At 49.4% G+C, this 17,759-nt stretch overlaps 4 protein-coding genes across 4 annotated transcripts; 1 reads left to right on the top strand and 3 right to left on the bottom strand.

Annotated features, from left to right (window-relative positions):
* Positions 1–311: 311 nt before the first annotated feature.
* N7509_011624 (T2 family ribonuclease) lies at positions 312–1,270 on the bottom strand (the record flags this gene model as incomplete). Its single annotated transcript, XM_056636261.1, has 5 exons — positions 312–367; positions 439–518; positions 571–632; positions 687–981; positions 1,050–1,270. 5 exons carry the CDS (start codon positions 1,268–1,270, stop codon positions 312–314), a joined length of 714 nt encoding a protein of 237 aa, XP_056482291.1.
* Positions 1,271–2,095: 825 nt separating this feature from the next.
* Positions 2,096–3,790, bottom strand: N7509_011623 (uncharacterized protein; the record flags this gene model as incomplete). Its single annotated transcript, XM_056636260.1, has 3 exons — positions 2,096–2,611; positions 2,682–3,111; positions 3,174–3,790. The coding sequence occupies 3 exons, from the start codon at positions 3,788–3,790 to the stop codon at positions 2,096–2,098; spliced, it is 1,563 nt and encodes a 520-aa protein (XP_056482290.1).
* A 1,238-nt stretch (positions 3,791–5,028) lies between these two features.
* N7509_011622 (uncharacterized protein) lies at positions 5,029–5,550 on the bottom strand (the record flags this gene model as incomplete). Its single annotated transcript, XM_056636259.1, has 1 exon — positions 5,029–5,550. One exon carries the CDS (start codon positions 5,548–5,550, stop codon positions 5,029–5,031), a length of 522 nt encoding a protein of 173 aa, XP_056482289.1.
* A 6,934-nt stretch (positions 5,551–12,484) lies between these two features.
* brlA (C2H2 type transcription factor BrlA) lies at positions 12,485–13,777 on the top strand (the record flags this gene model as incomplete). The annotated part of the gene is made up of 1 exon (XM_056636258.1): positions 12,485–13,777. The coding sequence occupies one exon, from the start codon at positions 12,485–12,487 to the stop codon at positions 13,775–13,777; it is 1,293 nt and encodes a 430-aa protein (XP_056482288.1).
* Positions 13,778–17,759: the final 3,982 nt, after the last annotated feature.

Genomic DNA, 17,759 nt, shown 5'->3' with positions numbered 1-17,759 from the left:
TGTCCGTTAGCGTAGCGGGCCAGACGGGAACTCATTCAGCCAAGGCTCCGTTCCGCTCGTAACTATCAAGATACGAGATGATCAAAAGTGTACTCAGTTCTTCCTACAGCCGTGGCCACACTCTATTGAGATGAATCTCAAGAAAAGACTCGGTCGGAAGTCGTTTATCATTTATGGGCAATGAATGCCCTTGTACTCTATACCCAAGATACCAATACAGATACCCAAAGCTAATATAAATTCATACAGCAACAAGATCCCATCAGTCTAGGACATCCATCATAACTAATGCCACCTTCCAATTGATCTGCTTAGTTGCTCTTGGGCACGTACTTGATGCCGCTGCTGGGGCAGCTCGCTTTGGTGACTGGGCGGTCGTTAGCATGAAGTCCAGCATTCATGAAATATCGTCAATTGATTAAATGGGAGAGAACTTACGCGTATCGGCAGCCTGGTATTTTCCAGTGATGGCATTGCCGCGGACATTAAAGAAATACCAGGCTTGGTTCAGCTTGCCACTGTCACAGCTGACATAGAGCCTCGGCGCCGTGCAGCTTGCTCAGAGCAGACTGGATCTCGCTGAGAGTGTAGGTCTTGGACTCATCAGGGGTGATGCCAGCATCAGACAGCGCCTATCGTATTCATTAGATGTGTCATTGGACAGGAGGGTATATGTAGAGACATACCTTGTAGGTATCCAGACCCTTGAAAAGATCGACGGTCTTCTGGAAGAAGTCACCGACCTCCTCCTGGGGTGAGTAGTTGGAATAGCAGCTGGGCTTGATGGTGTTGACACAAGTGCCATGTTTTCCCCACTCATGCTCCCAGAAGGACTCGCTGTCGCCATTGATATCGACCCAGTAATCCTCCATATAGGAGAGGAGGTCGGTACGGTCCTGCGCTTTCAGGATCTCGGTGATGTTGGTGTAGGCGCGAGACTCATCGCAGTTAGACTCGTAGGTGCCATCGCAGTTATCGGGCCTAGTAGCAGGTCAGCGACGGTCTTCCAAGGTTCAAAACAAGAGAATATATGCCCCGGTCAAACTTACCACAATCCGTGGATGGTCCACGAGTCAGTCGGCCCTGAGACTGGATCGGTGTCCCAGAACTGGGTTTGGAGGAGTGCACCACCGGGATAATTATAGCAGCAAGTGCCAGCCTTGGAGGAGCTGTGGCAACTCAGAGTGTTGTTGTTGGAGCAAGTCTTGATACTGGCCGAGACAGAGGCCGCCAGGGCAATGAGGCCGATCGAGGCGCGGGCGAAAGACATCTTGATTCTGTTCAAGTACTGAGGATCGCTCAATGATTGTAGTGTTCTCGTATGCCCTTCAGTCGGCAAACGGTGCTGAATTAATAGTCGCCGTGCCCAGGTACCAAGACACTATGGATGCGCATCGCCTGCAGAAACGGCACCTCGTAGGGATGGCGATCGCTACTGATAGCAGCACATGCACTGATTAAAGGGCGCTGATTCGCGCGACTCAGATCGGATATCGCCGTCAAGCAGCTCAAACTGAGTGGGACGAGCGGGGATTGAGTTGAATGGGGAAAGGTGAAACACCCAATGGCTGTCGATAATGCGCCGGCCCCTGGAAGTCAACCTGGGCGTATCTCGATTCTTGGCTTAGTTGCCGGGTCATGGGCAATCGAGGTTGCATTGAGTCTCCTGGTCCCTGCTTTTTGTGCTTTCTGGACACTGGAGTCCAGCGGATGTCCGACGTTGATTGAAGCCCTGTGAGATTAACCCCGTCGCTGATCGCCCGTGTCCCTCAGTAATCTAGCGAACCAGCGCGCCCGTCGTAGGTTTTGGTAATGAGAACGATCTGCGAGGACTGAAAGTATCCTTCACGTCTCACCTTTTAAGGGAAAACGTGTTGGATTGGGTGTTTCAAGTACATCTTAGAATCCATGCTCATGTGTGAAATTGATGACATAGAGAACCTCGGGTAAGAGTGCTAGTAAAGTTGACATCATGGAAGTAAATGACAAGAGAAAAGAGAAAGAGAGAAACTTGAAACAGATAAAATAAAACACAACTCCAAATAATGCAGCCGCTAAAAGCATCATCACAATTAACCTCCAATAACATTCCAGTTCATTCCGCAAGGTGTGGCTCTTCCTCATCATGCGATACAGGATCGCGCACTCGAATATACCAGGACACGATGGAAACCAGAATGAAAATGACAGAGGCTTGAAGCCACGGTAGACCCATCCAAGCATTGCCGAGATGCATTCCAAGTCGGAACAGATAAGCGAAAAGGGGACCTGCGATGAGGCCTCCCAGTGCCTGTGAGATCGCAAGGGCCGAATAAAGTGTTCCAATATGGTTGGGTAGGACGAGAGCAGTGACAAGAGAACGTGTAGTGACCAGGAAACCCAATCCAATAGAGAGGAATAGTAGACCCCAGATTAAGATGCCTGGGACCGGCGCGAAGGCCATGATGCCAAATCCGACCGCGGTAAACACACTGGTCACTTGAGTGAGACGATAGTCTCGATACTTGCCATGCAGGTTAAAGAATCTGCCGGCGATGGAGTTGAATGCGGGCATGAGAACGAGATAGTTTGACAAACTAAATATCCCACGGAGCGAGATGAGGAGGCTGGCCTGGTTCCGCCATGTCAGTAAAAACGTATGCTCCTTGCCATCGAGTCAAATGGCGGAGAGTAGTACGTACCTTGCCAATGCTCCAGTTGAACTTCTTGGACGCGTATTGCATCAGTAAACCCGTCGACTGTCGACTCATGAAGCCGACCCCAGCGATTATAACTAGGAGGCAAATATTGCCATCTCTCCAAATGAATCGGGTGGATTTCTTGAACTCGCGGGCCTGGTGGATAATTTCCTGCCACATTGGTTGCTTGCTTGGTGGCTCCATGCCTTCAATTGACGCCAGTGGAGCTTCATCTGCGTGATTTTTCATTTTTGCTTTGGCGTCTGCGAGGGTCTCTGGGATGAAAATAGCTGGCAAAGTGCCTACTACGACTACAACGAGCCCAAGAATATAAGGGTACCATATATCAAAGGTCATCAGATAGGCACTGAAAGGTGTGGCCAAAATCTCTGCGATCAGAACACAGGACGAGAGGCGAAAGATCGCAGTTGATCTATGGTTATGTTAGTGAGCTTGGGCTGGCGGCACTCCCCTGAACCGTGAATAGGGGCTTACCTCTCCTCCTCGGAAAAGACATCCGCCACCATCGCGATGGCCATGGAGGTAATTACTTGGTCACCGCCGCCAATGATGCGAAAAAGGGCCGTCATCCAAACCATGCGCAGTGGTAGTACAGTTGACCATGCGGCGACCAACCGGACCCAAAACTCCCCTAGGATGATCCCCACGACCCCGAGATACAGCACGGGCTTGCGACCCCAGTGGTCGGCCAACACACCGTAAGGGAGCGACAAGAGGATACTGGGCAGGACATCAAATGTTTCTTTGTACCCGTTGATGAGGGCGAGCTCTCCCTGTACGAGTTCGGATTTACACGGATCCTCTGAGGGAGAGTTGAGCAGGCTCGCATTCATGTCATCGCGCGAATTGAGGAGATAATTGCGACAAATGATCCGTTCAAAGATAGCTGTCTGCGGCGCTTGCGACAGAAAAAAGCCAAAATCGGCCGCAAGAATGAAAATGCCGCAGGCGACGAGAATTAGCAATTTCTTCCGCCCATTGTTGTTGTTGTTGTTGCTGCTGCTGCTGTTGTTGGTGGGTGGTTCGGAGTTCGGAGTCGGCGACAACAGCGGCGCCGTTTCGTTGGGCAAGGATTGCGTGTCAGCGACCATGATGGTAATCCCAGATTCACAACCTGAACATAGGTGTAACTTGGGAATTAAGTCAACCTTGGGGGATCGGTGGAATATAAAAAGGGCGAGACTTTGAATGACAGGGAGAAGGGGCCCCAATGGCGTAAGACCGTTTCCAAGGTTAACTTGAAGTTACAGCCTGATCGCCAGCTTATCAAGCCTCTCGGAGCTCGAAGTCAAGCAACTCCGACGTTGAGGCTACCTGTTAGTGCCTGGGCAACGCACCCGATTTGCTGGGCTCCCATTTCCCCCGCTGAGATAAGACTCATTGTCATCATGGGCCTATCCACGTTGATGGTCGACGTGTCTTGACGTGATTTAGGGGCCATCTAGACAGGGGTTGGGCATTCTTTGTTTCCAATGGGGGCCGAGAACAATCTCATTGCAGCGGGGTTCGGCATTCATCAATTCAAGTTAAAAGGCTTAAACAAGGAACTTGAAAGAAATGATTCATCCCATGGCGAGTATTTTTTGAACACCTGGGCATTCACTGGTACTTGACGGAACAAAGCTTGAGTTCAACCTTGAAGAGTGAAGAGTGGAGAGTGGAGAAGGAGAAGGTGGAGGTGGAGGAAGTTGGGCGGGAGGAGAAATATATACATCACATTGACACCGTGGACACCTGCCAGTGGGCATTTGATTCATTAAAATAGGGGAAATAAGGAAAATATTCCACTGGGAGCCCACGACTACTATTACTTGCAGAATTTGATACCTAGGAATTTTACCTATCCAATCCCCTCTTGGTTTCCAAGGCTTGCACATCTGGGCATGCAGTATAGCCGGGCATATGGTGTGAGTAATATACTAACCATGATCCCCCATACATCTACTTCTAATGGATTCAACGCGCATGAAATCACTGGCACAGAAGGGGAACCCGCTTTTTTGATCAAGTACTAACTAGCCCGGGAGATATCTGGATCTCAACTTGAGCACCATTTCTAGTATGAGACTACATACTCCATAGTATCCCATGCGAGGCAATCACCGTCGCACAGCCTTGCATCAACGACCATCCTCTGACTTGGCCATCTGAGTACGCAATTCTCGGTATGACACACCTGGTCACCATTTCAGGCATAGGTGCCCTGCTCCATTCGCAATAGACCTGCCTCCCCTCCCCCCCCCCGCCCCCCAATACCTTATTATACCATTCGATCCGAATCAGATCCAGAAAAAGCCATCACTCCCGGTTCCATCTTCTAACGTCCAAATCATCGCCAGCGCAAATTGCGGCTGGCCGCACGGTACAGGCGTTTCCCCGGGGCTTTTAATCTGGTCTGGGCGGTATGGCAATGGCCTGGTCCATTCGTCAACGATCGGTCGCGATGCTTCTCGGGGGTTTCTGTCACGCTCATTGCTTTTTCCTCGTCCGTCACACGGACTAGAAGGCGCCCATGCTCGGCTCGAGGCATCCGGGACTCGTGTCGGCTGTCGGAGATGAGGCATTGCTGGTCCGACTGGTTTGTTCTGGGATCCCATGGTGATTGCTGACCCATGTTCTTCCGTCGGCTGCGTACATTCTGTCGGGCGTTGGTGGGTCTTGAGCTGGTGGATCGGTGGCTGATAACGCCCAAATAAACGGATTTGGATAGTCGGATGAGAGTAGGTGTTCGCTTCTGGGTCTCTGCGTGTTTGGGTGAGAGTTCGTCGAAGGCATCCATTTCCCGGGGTCGTTGTTTGCTTCGCCAACCGGAGAGTGGGATAGCTGATAGACCCAGCCCGCCAGTAAACATGGTGATCGTCGGATGTAGTGAGAGGTTTGTTTCTTTTCAAAGAGTCAAGTACGTCAAGGATCAAATGTCTGGTCAGTCCTGAAGTTAGCGTCATTTCTCAAGTTGTGCCTTGCCCTCGATGGTTGGAATGCATGGCAGCTGGGGGAGTAGACTTCACCACTCCGGTCAAGGATGTATTTCAACTTGGAAATTCGCCTGAAGCTATTCAAGTACAGTACTACTAGTGAGAAACTTGAAAGAGAAATGCGGAACGCTCCAGCGTTTGTCAGTGAACTTGCCCAGGTGCGCAGGTGAATGTTGTGCGGTTCCAATGGAGCTTGGAGACAGGGATATATATCAGCGTCCACCCAGTACGGCATCGGAACAACAACTTGAAGTTGAACTTATCTACCTAGGTAGGTACTAGTAGGCTGGCACCAGTAGAAGACACCCACGAGGAATCCCAATATTAACTTGAACTTATTACAGCTACTGATATATCCAATTTCTAATCAACCTTCCAATATTGGAACTTGGAAGCACCCTACCATTTCTAGTGACCAGCATCGCCTGATCGCAGTACACTATTAGTAGATAAGCACTTTCTACATAGTATAGGATGGAACTAAACAATATTCATCATTGAGTATACCTTGATGTAATTAATAAAATCCAGCTTGTGCACAAGAAAGGATTCATCTTCGACGGGGTGCCAACTTTCATGACTAGCTATCAGCGCCTGTGTATTCAACCTAGAAAGAGCCCCTCCTCACAATACAGCATTTTCTGTTCACTCAACGCCTTCAGTAGACCACTCCTAACATTCACTAGAATCATTACAAAATACTACCCTCCCCCCCATAGTTAGCACGGACATATCGTACAGGGCCTAGACGCAGTGATTCGCGTTGCAGGAGATCACCCGGGATTCATACAACGCTACCCCACTGAGACTGGGCGCAATATATTGAACACGTCCTGTACTTTGATATCGAAATCAAGGAAGATACCGCGTATAACACTGCGTTACTTCAATAGATATGAAACCATACAGTGTAGCGCGCTGCTGGTCGACCAAAAGAGCACACGCCATTATCTGCCCTTGGAGCAAGGGTAGAATAATATGATGTCATTTGGATTCTTCTCAGAGAACAGTGAGAGACTCAGCTAGCCAATCCCCTGCGGCTTTGTCCAAGACACCTTGGGACGTGCTGTGCATGGATGCCCTCCTACCATTTTGGTCTGATCTGCTAGGAATGTCTGGCATGTGTGATGTGCAGGGTTGATCACGGCAGATCGATCAGGCTCGACTTGGGCCATTAGGGGGGCCCCGGGGTAGCTCAGATCCCACTAGGCTTATATTGAGGCTTTGTGCATTGCTGCCCACCCGATTACTGCGCTATTGAGGTGTCTGGCATGCGCAGAGGAACTCAACGCTATGACGTTGCTTGCGTGGTCTGTGTGCTCAGACAACGCTTGGGTGCGATTGAAGGAGATGGTTTGGGCTGTCTGTGTTGTGTCAATTGCTTGATAAACATTAAGAATACAATCCTTTTTCCCCTCTGTCGCGGCCCTTTGACCCTGGGGTAACACGAGGGCGACAGGGACGAACTCCTAGAACGCCAGATAACCCTCTACCCAAACACGATCCACCACCCTTGGTACGAATTTACCGGGGAAACATGTCACGGGAAGGACTCGTAGGGCTCTGCTGGAAATTAACCTTCCACTAGGTGCAGTATTCTGGGAACCGGAACCAACGACGCAAGGTGATGGGACGTGCTGTGATGCGAGTCAACATAATTAAGGAATCTACAAAGGTACTGACTGATCTACGTTGAGAAAAAGCAAGAATTGACAGCTTCTTGTTTTTTTTTCTTCTTTTTTTTTTTTGGTTCCGATTCTTCGCTATGGCAATTCCATTTTTGTCTTAGATATCGAGGGAACGGCCGTTGGTGGAAAAAGAAAGTGGAGCTGCAAGGGGGTGGGGACAGTGAAAGAAGGGGTGAGCGGACCATCAAAGCCTCAGGAACAGTTTTCTCGAATAGGGCTTTTGCATTGGCTCACATTACTATTGATGTGTGTTGCAGAATATCTTTGTCAGTATCTTCTCTCTCATAGGACGGCGCTCTCAACCGGGCTGCGAAAATCATACTAGATGCCGAAAAACCAGGAACTGAACAAACTTTCAGACAGATATGCCGGGAGAGAGGAATCAATATTATTTATCTCCGGCTGATTGAATGATATCTACCACCGGCCTAGAGCTCCTACTGATCTCAGCGATTTGTTATTACAGAGCTGGTAGGAGCTCACTTGGTTTTCTCCGAAAAGCTAGAGTGCCACTTCTCATACTTCATCGATCTAATGAAGATCATAAGGAACCTAAGCACAGGACTAGCGGAAGTATGCACCTATCGCTGAAGCGAGATACGTTAATACAAGGTAAAGCCACAAAACGCCTGATAACGGGCAACTGACTGAATGTGAGTGGCCGTTGCTGCACAAAGAAAATAAACCACAGTGATGCTTACCACTTGCCCCATATCCGTGTAGGCGGATGATGTGAGGACACACCGAGGAATGTTTCGACCCCAGATGATAACACAAATCATAGTAGAGGATCAACATCATGGTATGCTGGAAGGGGCTCTATTGGTCCATGTGTATGAATTGACCATTCTGGATTTTCCCCGCAAAATGATCGACCGCTGGTACCTCGCCTGTGCGCAGGGTCGAGAGACCTGCATATTTTTGCGTGATCTGAGCTGGGACTTCTGACTGGTCGATTATGATTGGGACCTTGGTGCGTTCGGCCTTTGGTGCGACAGGGGTCTGAGAAAGATCGAAAACCACTAGTGCCAATCACAAGGCCCGGGTACCTGGTACCAACTGTGATAATCGTGCTAATGTATGTCCAGATGCCAGAGACTCGATTGGGTTTTACGTGAAGGGGGATGTCCGGGTGTTCCTGGTCAACAATCAACTTAGCGTAGCGTCTAGGTTCTAATTTTGTGATGGCCGAATGAAAGGCGATTTGTGCCTGAGCATCAAATATGGGCAACAGTGGGCCATGCAATGGTTCAAATTGTTGATTCTTGGATGTTTCTCACTACAATTCAGAAAGACCAACCGGGCTTCGTGCCCAGCCCATTGCAGCCCCTGAATGCATCACGAGCGCTCGTGGAATTGATGCACCAAATCCCGAAGCGCGAGCAGTGGCAATTGATCAAATGTGAAGGTTTTCCGATGCAATGACGAGGCAAGCACAGACAGCCAAGAGGTATGTACGAAATTTGGATGCCTCGATGTCACGGTCAGCCACAATGGCCTAGGCTCATTGCCACCAAGCCTCTGGTGGCGTCTCAAGTCAGTTCCAGGCTTGGCTGAAGAGGCTTCCCCGAATGGTATGACTCGATGTGACAATGGAGCTCAGATTCACAAGACGCTATTCAAACTCTCTCCCCGCGAACCAAATAATTATGCGGTGGCCTCAGCACTGCTGTGCGCGAGTAAAAATGTTGGCAGTTTGCCCTATCAACCGATCAATCGAGTGTCTCGAACCCTTTCTTTAACAATAATTGCCGTAGTGGGCCGTCACTTCCAAGGTTTTGGCACCCTGGAGGATAAAATGAGTGTCTTGGCAGATTAAGATAACCGATAGAGCCCAAGCAGTAAGCAAGTCATCCCTTGGGATGCAGGGGCTCCCGCAATGTCTGGGGACACTCTGGCTTCCTCCTGGCCCTTGCGGCCGATTCAAGTCCGTGCTGGGATTACTTGCGGGAGCTAGAGCAGAGACCAGCAAAGGTGATTAAACTCAGTAGGCGTAAATGAGGCTACATGAATACTTCTCCATGGAGAGAGTTTCAGATGATCCAGCCCCAGAATGCCGGGTGAACGGCGTAAAAAAAAGAATGACCGCGAGTGGCCCGGCTATTCAGGGCTGACACTAAGTCTGGACCTAATGAGACGGCAATTGGATCGTTGGGAGAACCAGAGGGACCCAGGAACCTGGGACGGAAACAAAGTACAATAGTCCCGGTGGTTATTGCAGGATGACACATCTCATATCTGCTGACGCCGATCATTCTTGCTCGGTGGCCAAAAGGTATCCTGAAACTAACCTGCATGAAACATCGATTCATTGTTGCTCGTGTGCTGGCATGGAAGGTGATAGTGGTATTCTTGAGTGAGGGTTCGATCGATGAAGATAGAGGGAGCGATTGGGGGTCAAATCTGACCCGCGACAAGATCGACAAGAAACGACATGGATCGACGATGCCGGTGCGAAAAGTGGAACGGGTGGGACCAGCCTCAACGGATTGGAGCCAGTTGGAGGCCGTCCAGGCACCCCAAGATTGGGCTTGAAGGTATTGATGGAGAGCAATGGTTCGTCTGCACTGTTTACCACTGACTCGGACACCAAGCAAGCGTAGAGCTACGTCGGTGGCTCTTCCCCGGAGTCTTCAGGCGTGCATTCGAAAATTGATAGCTCCTCTGTGGCTCAGCCTTAGACGAGCATTAAAGTTTTACTCCTATTAAACCGTCGTCGCGCATCAGTGCGGCGCTTAGACCCGGTGCGAGCTGTCAGAAGCGGCGGTGCCGACAATTTCGGCGTAGCTTTCGGAGTACGAGAGTCGGTTCTACTTCAGATGGGCTGGGACCTACTACTACTGTAGGGGTCTCTTGCCTACCACGCGCTCACCTAATTAATTGAGGGCTAGCTGGCCGTCCAAGTATACCCAACAGAAACCGCACTGCTTCTGTCTCATCGACCCACCGGATGCGCAGTGCACATCCATTCGCAATGTGACACACAAGCCGCCCGGGGAGAAGCGTCCGAGAGGCAAATTCAGATTCTGGGGATTGGAATTCCAGAGTAGCCGCGGGGACGTTTGAGGGGGCGATTGTGTCCCGCCATTGCTCGTCGCGAGCGGAGAGAAGTCGATGCATGAACGCTCGAGCTGGGGGTCGCCACTGACTTCGTGGCTGGAAGTGCACCCATGCTCTCAGGAATCCGCAGCAGCTCGAGGTTGAGAATGCACGAAAGCTGGGCAAACTCGCCACGCAGGTGCTGGGACAGTAGATGCTATTCTGCTCCAACCAGAGGGGGTTCCTTCGATTCTGGTCTGGACTGACGCGTGATGAATCAGAAAGCTCCCCTGGACCCGATGCAGGTCCGAACTAGCTCCTTATAGCGCCTCGCCCAAACAATTGGGAGGAATTAGGTGTAGTACCATTAATCTTTCCCGGTGGAATGGGTTCGACACAGGCCGACCTCCCATGGTAAGGGATTCTATTATCTGTACTCGACTGCATACAACAATCAGAAAGTGTATCAATTTTTCTCCCCCAGCATGTCTATATTCTGCAGAAGCACATTCCAATCATGTCGGATGACGACGGTGACCACTATTTGTCACAGTGGCCTAGAGCCCTATGAGTCGATCCATGCCCCGGATAGTGAAGCCAAAGTGCGTGGAGCGGAGAATAGCAGAATGAGTGACTGGAATCTGCAATGTTACCTCTCCGGGCTATGGGCCGTGATCAGCACGGACCAGACAACGTCTGACCTGACCTGACCTGTCTGACCTGTCTGACCTGTCGCAGGGCCCGCCAAAGACGATCGATCAACCGGTCGGAGCTCACATTGCCATAATCTTTCTATGTATACAGTATCACGAATAAGAATAGGCACTCCTCATGAACCGTGGATGAAGGCATTTGAGATCTTCACACCTAGCAGGTGTCTTAGGTTAATTGAAACACCGATTGTCCCTCCTAGAAGAAAGGATAGCGAAACACTGAGTGGGGCGAGGATCGATGATCGCCGTCCGGGGGCGATCCGTGTGTTTCTTACAGTAGTACCGAGAGACTAACACTCGCACTAGTGTTGACTCGGTTGAGAGAAAGGTGCTGGGGGGGCAGATCCAGCAAGAAGAAGTCGATGCATGTCAACTACCATTTAGACTCTACTCACATTGCGCGGGATGTAAGAGGCGCAGCCGGGCATTCCAGTCGCTGCTGGGCTCGATCCACCTGCAGTCTGCAGGTGTGAAATTTCATTTTCTTGGGTTTATTTTAATTCGAAAATCATAATTCCCAAAAAAATAAAATTTAATTTTTGCTTTATTCCTATTTTTAATTAAAAACCCTTCCAAAAGGAAACGTAGGTTAGGGATGCTAATCAGTCGATCGGCCTTCTGCCCCGATCGCAGCAGGACAGGAACAAGCTTCCAAGTCCCAAGTCTCTCGAGTATAAACCCCTTGTTCTCCTCCAGCCCTTTCTGCTTCTCAATCACCTAAAAAAGCCCTCAACCCTTACTCTCTCCCTTATAACACCCCCCAGCAACCCTCGAGACAAGGGCGATCTCCATCTGAAACCCAACCTCCCCCTGCCCCTCCTCTGCCCCGGATTTTAGGATTCTACCTGCTCCATTGCTCTCCTAGATCACTCGTGTCTTGCCTACGAGTGGTACCTTTCGTCGATTACCAGCCTCAAACCTCTTCATTCGGCAACCCGTTCAACCAGCGACGCGCTGCAGCCGTGTCTCCGGTAACAGGAGTCTCATAGTCTGCATTCCTGGCCTTGCTTTCAGGCACGCGACGCGCTTGGATCAGATCCAAGCCATGGCGTATAGCTGTATGTCCGATCCCCACCCGTCGATTTGATGCTGGGCCGATTTGTTTATTTCTGCTCGTTTGTCCCTCTTTTTGCCCTTCCAACATTCTTTCCTTCGCTCTCTGTGCCTGTTCCCTCGTTCCACTTCCCTCGTTCTCTTTCGTCCTTCTTTATCCTCGTCCTTTCTTTACTCTCGCCTCCTGTCGGGCCCTTCACTCGCTTCAACTTCCATTCCTTCCATCTTACAGTTGGACTAATATCCCACTGCCAGTAGGTGACAGCATCGTTGACACTGTCGCCCCCCGTTCTTTCAAGACAGAAGATCTTGACGACATGAGACCTCAGGGCCAGCATATCTCAGACCGTTTGACTGTTGAGGTTGATTGCCGCTCCCTCGGCCCTAGCGAATGCCCCTCGATGACCTCGAGCTTCTCTCCTTTGGAATCACCGACTCCTACTCCCACCAGTCTCTACAGTCATAACTCAATGGCTTCCCCTACCTGGCATGAAGCTGGCCAGTACCACGGCATCCCAATGGAGCGTCGAACTTCCGCAACCCCGTTGCGTAGCGCCTTCAAAATGGCTGATTTGACCTCGGGTGATTCTATGGGAATGCCTTATTCCAACATGGATCGCACCGAGCAGATGCCCATGGAGTATCTTCCCGGCTATGATGAAAATGTCGATCAGTTCTACTTCCCTCAAGAAGTACCAAAAACATTCGACCAGACAGCATTCCCCTACCAAGCACCCATGGGACAGTATAACACCATGCCTCGCAACCATCATTACCAGTACCGACCACAGCAGTCTACCTACCTGCCCGAATCAGCATCCAATCCATGCTTGTCTCGCCCTATCTTCAATCAGCCTCCCACCGAACAGATTCCCAACTCGGTGTCCATGTCCAATATGCTTCAATTTATGCCTCCCGCCGAATCCATGCCACCGCAAACGATCGCGCCCCGCCAGGCATTCCACCACACGGCCCCCGTCACCCCACCCTCATCTTCTTACTCTGAATTTCCTACAAATCTCCACACTTTCAAAGCTCACACTCCTTCCACACCTGTCCGCTCCAATTCCATTGGAACGCCCTCGGGCACTGACACCCCAATGAGCCGCCTTTCTGGTGGCAACGAGTATCAGGAAGAATTCCCCATGTCTCCTATCTACCGGGATGGGATTATGAGAGCTCATCGCCAACCTTCGCGGAAACCTTCCAAGAAGCAGCTGATTCGTTCCAACCTCAGTCTCGAGAATCTGCCTGCCGTGATTAAGCAGGTTCAATTCAAGTGCAAGGAGCCTGGTTGCAAGGGACGTTTCAAGCGCCAGGAGCATCTCAAGCGACACATGAAGAGCCACTCCAAAGAAAAGCCCCATGTCTGCTGGGTCCCTGGCTGCCATCGCGCTTTCTCTCGGAGTGACAACCTTAATGCCCACTACACCAAGACCCACAGCAAGCGGGGTGGTCGAAACCGCTATGTCGCTACCCTCGACGACACCAGCCAGGATTACGACCCAGACTTCCGTGGTCAGCTCACACCAGATGGCCGTCCTATCTATGGCTCCAAGCTTGAGGATCCTATTCCCGACTGTGGTGACTTGGATGGGTGGGACGACTAAATGAAACCATCACATTTCACAAAAAGCAAATAAACAACCTTCGACACACTAAAAATCACATTACAAAAACAACAAACGAAAAAAGAACCAATACAATTTCAACACATTCGCGACGTTCCACCAGAGTCGTAATACTAGATTTGGCCATGCAAAGAACCCCTCCAAAGGGGGCCTTGATATGATACCCTTCTGATGGTGGATCGGTCATACCGATAAAACAGGCATTTGCCGGCCAGGTGGCCGATACGGCGTTGTACATGTCTTTTGGGCGCAGTCTCTGTGCTATTTATTTTTTTTAACTTATTATTCTTGCATAATTTGTCCGGTGCGAAAAGGGCTTGGTGCGGCACTCTGGGATCTTTTGTCGGCGTTTGCAAATCTTCGCTTGAACTGCCGGTTTGGATAATCACTAGGGAGGATTGGGAGACGATCATGTACAATGAGCTACAATGTGCTTTTTCTTCGAGTTATTGCGTGTACCACTATCTATATCACCTTGTGGCATAATTCAAAACAAACACACTATACCTTCACAATTCCCACACGTCAACCTTCACCGTCTAGTAGATCTTCGCACCTGCTTTCGCTTGAACAGGCACCTGCATACGTGGTCCTAAACTGCTGGCCTCTCCCTAGGGATCTTCGACTGTGTCATATCTCACCTCGCACTTGTGGTGGGGCATCCCAAGATCGAATCGTCCTTCTCCACCTTCCACTGCCACTTCCACTTCCACTTCTCGATCCTAGCACTTTGGTTTTCAAGCTTCCCCTTCCCCTCATGAATATTATAAGCGATGCCAGCCAGGTCTATATTTTGATTATTTGATAGCTCCACCACAACCAGGGCCATTGAATCTAGTTTGATCCCGTTCCACGGTTCCCAGTGTGAATGTTACACATCACACCCGCGCACCGACGGTTCGAGACACCTCCAGCATGTACCTGGATCGTTCCATCCGATCTATCTGGTAATGTGGATCATCCTATAAGGCGGAACTGACTCGATCGCCACACCATTCATCGGCCGCTCACATTTCTTCCTGCGTTAGTCGCCCTCGCCCCGAGGCCACCAGCGCGGCACTCTCCACATTCCCAACGTACGGGCTGACTCGGACTTTCCATTCGTGCTCCCCTGTTTCAGATGATCTTTTTATTCTCTATACTTTTATTTGATTTCTTCGTTGATTTCGATCTAAATCATTCATACTCGACTTGTCCCTCATCTTTTACAACTTACGACATAGGGTGGGCCACGCACAACAGACTAATGCAAATCATGCAGCCCGGGTGTAGCAATGGGAATCTAGGTTCCTCTCCGTCTCTCTCTCTGTGTGTGCTCAAAACTTTACTTCCAGTTTGAAAATTCCTTTCTCTCTAACTGAACCCTGCGCCACTAGACCTGACCTGACTTTCTGTGGCTAACATGTGGAGTAAACCCCAGCGATCTTCGCCAACGAAATAGGCGACTTGCATCATCTGCCAAGATCTTGGAAACGGCGCTCAGACAGCCTGGGTTCAAGAGCCGCGCAATTCAGACGAAGGTACTACCTGTACTCACCTCGCTCATTGGGTCCGTACATTCGCTTTCATTCCCGCGGGCGTGGTACGGCTTGGACCTCCCCGGATGAGATTCCTACACTAATTGCATCAAAACAAGCCATTCGCTTGTCTTGATCATCGCATGCCCCAACAAACAATTGCCTCGACACATCTTATTCTAGCTCTCACTCACCGTTTCGTCATCTACCCAACATGATCTACGGATTCTCGATGGCGCTTGCATATGCATCGCCTTGAATGATCTCCGAATGAACGGCAGGGTTAGGGCGTGCTACTTGCACCGCTACTCGTGTCGCTAAACTTGACTCGTAGTCCATGTCCGGAGTGCTTTTGTAACAAGGTATCTTTCTGAAAGTCTTACCCTTATTTTAATTTATTTTTGACATTTTTCCCGTAATCCAAATCCCAAATTCCTAATTTCCCTGATTTCAAATTATGGTTCCCACTCAGTACAACGGGAAATGCATGGCTAGAGAAGTTTATGCCGGCGTGGTTACACGGTGGGGTGCTACGTACTTTCATCAAACAGGCCCGGTAGGAAACTGGGGAACAAGGTACAGGGGCAGGACCTTTTTCGTATCTCCGACCGGATGCACGAAAGTATAGCCTCAGGGGAAAGTGTTGAAAAAACTTGCTTTTCGCGGTTCTGGAATCCTGCCGGGTGAAGGGACTGGCACTATTCCGGCATTGCTTTCTTTTCTTTTCTGTTTTTGCTTTTCTTTTTCTGCAAGACTGAGCTCATATCAGCGATTTCCTCATTTTTTATTGGATATTGGGACATTACCCCCTTGAGCACATTCGAAAGATGATGCATGCTTCCAAATCGGAAAAAAAATAGAACGAACTTCACTCTGCAGTATGTACTATCGGTCTGGCTTCGTTTTGTGATCTTCTCTAGCTATCCACGCAAGCACGGCTGGGAATCAGGGCTATGTGGGATGCAGGAAGGTCAATGGGGTAATGTAACTGGGGTCTAAATCCAGCATTCCAGTCAATATCCAACCAGTTGGAATTGCCGCGTGCTGAGCTGGCATGTCTGTGCCTCTAGTATGTCGGCTAGGCGGAACTTGGCGGTACATATGGCTGTTGCCAATCTTGCCCACTTCGGTTTGACAATAACCGATTTTGTATCGTTAAGGTTATTTTTTAGAAGTAGATTCCCAGAATAAGATGAATGCTGCTCGCTCAATGCAACCATGCAACAATAAGCCGAGGTAGTAAATACCTGCGCGTGGTTTATGGCTGTGCTGCGGGCGACATGCATTGGAATGTGAGGCCGGGGTGAGATGGGCTGTTGCTCGAGTCGGTCTGGACTTTCCTGATACTGGGACAGGGTCGATAATTGCATTTTCTATCACGCATGCAAAATTGTAACTCAAAATTTCCTCTTATCATCGGAAAACGTCTCACTGAGAACGGAATTTTGATTGTCATCCGGGGTGCGGTTCCCATCCCTCGCTTTAGAATGTGTCTTACATTGTATGTGGGTGTTTGGATGCTGACTCAAACTAACTTTGAGCTCGAATAGGAATTGTCTTGGATAGATACTTTCACTTGGGCTGTCCTTGATGCATTTCTGCGCGATTTTTGTAAATCAATAAAATCGGGTGCCAATGCAGGTTGATGTCGGTGTAGTTCGGCGACATGGCTTCTATAGCGGTGAACATAATCGATGCTCGGCCACCCCCGCCAAGAGCAGCCTTGACAGGCAGGGCTGTATTAGCACATTAAGTTTAATGTGATCTTTTTTTTTCAAGGACTCAATCTAGGCATAATTCTTCCACTCGACATATCAATCAATAATTTCTATGCATCTTGCATAAGAATCTCTAACCCGATGCCTAACACCATTTTGGGTCTTTTATTTTCATAATTTCTACTGCACACTGTTCCTACATTCAACCCACTGGAACTTAAGAAAATCGATGAGCATATATTTGGGAAAGTAGTACAGATACTCCTATCATGACTTGAAATCTCACTTCGAGCCTTTCGGGGGTATAGAGGATTATTATCGGTAGATACTGGAATTGATTTTGACCCTAGCCACTTTCTAGACTAGTATTGAACAATGTTCCGACACAATAAACCTGTATATAAGGTCATAAAGTACTGAAATCACGCGCAATCAGAACCCCGGATTCATTGACTAGCTTTCAAGTCTTGATAACCTGTAGCCCAAATTGACCTTGAAGGAAGTTCTTGAGGCAATTCTCCTATAGTTCCCTAGATGCCTGTATAGATCAAAAAGTGTTTTTAGACCACTATTTGAGGCATTTATGTCACTCGATCTAAATGAAGCAACACGTTCCGGACTACTCTTCAGCCAAGAGCATGACATAGGTCACGTTTCCACCAGAAATATCACACTCGGGGCAAGAAAGCAAAGCACGGTCACTCAAAATATTGTAGAAAAACGTGT

Source organism: Penicillium cosmopolitanum, assembly GCF_028827165.1.
Source record: "Penicillium cosmopolitanum strain IBT 29677 chromosome Unknown utg000011l:1.0-3548175.0:1.0-3550911.0, whole genome shotgun sequence".
Taxonomy (NCBI): domain Eukaryota; kingdom Fungi; phylum Ascomycota; class Eurotiomycetes; order Eurotiales; family Aspergillaceae; genus Penicillium; species Penicillium cosmopolitanum.
The sequence above is the reverse complement of the archived record's forward strand: the minus strand, read 5'-3'. Positions and strand labels throughout refer to the sequence as shown.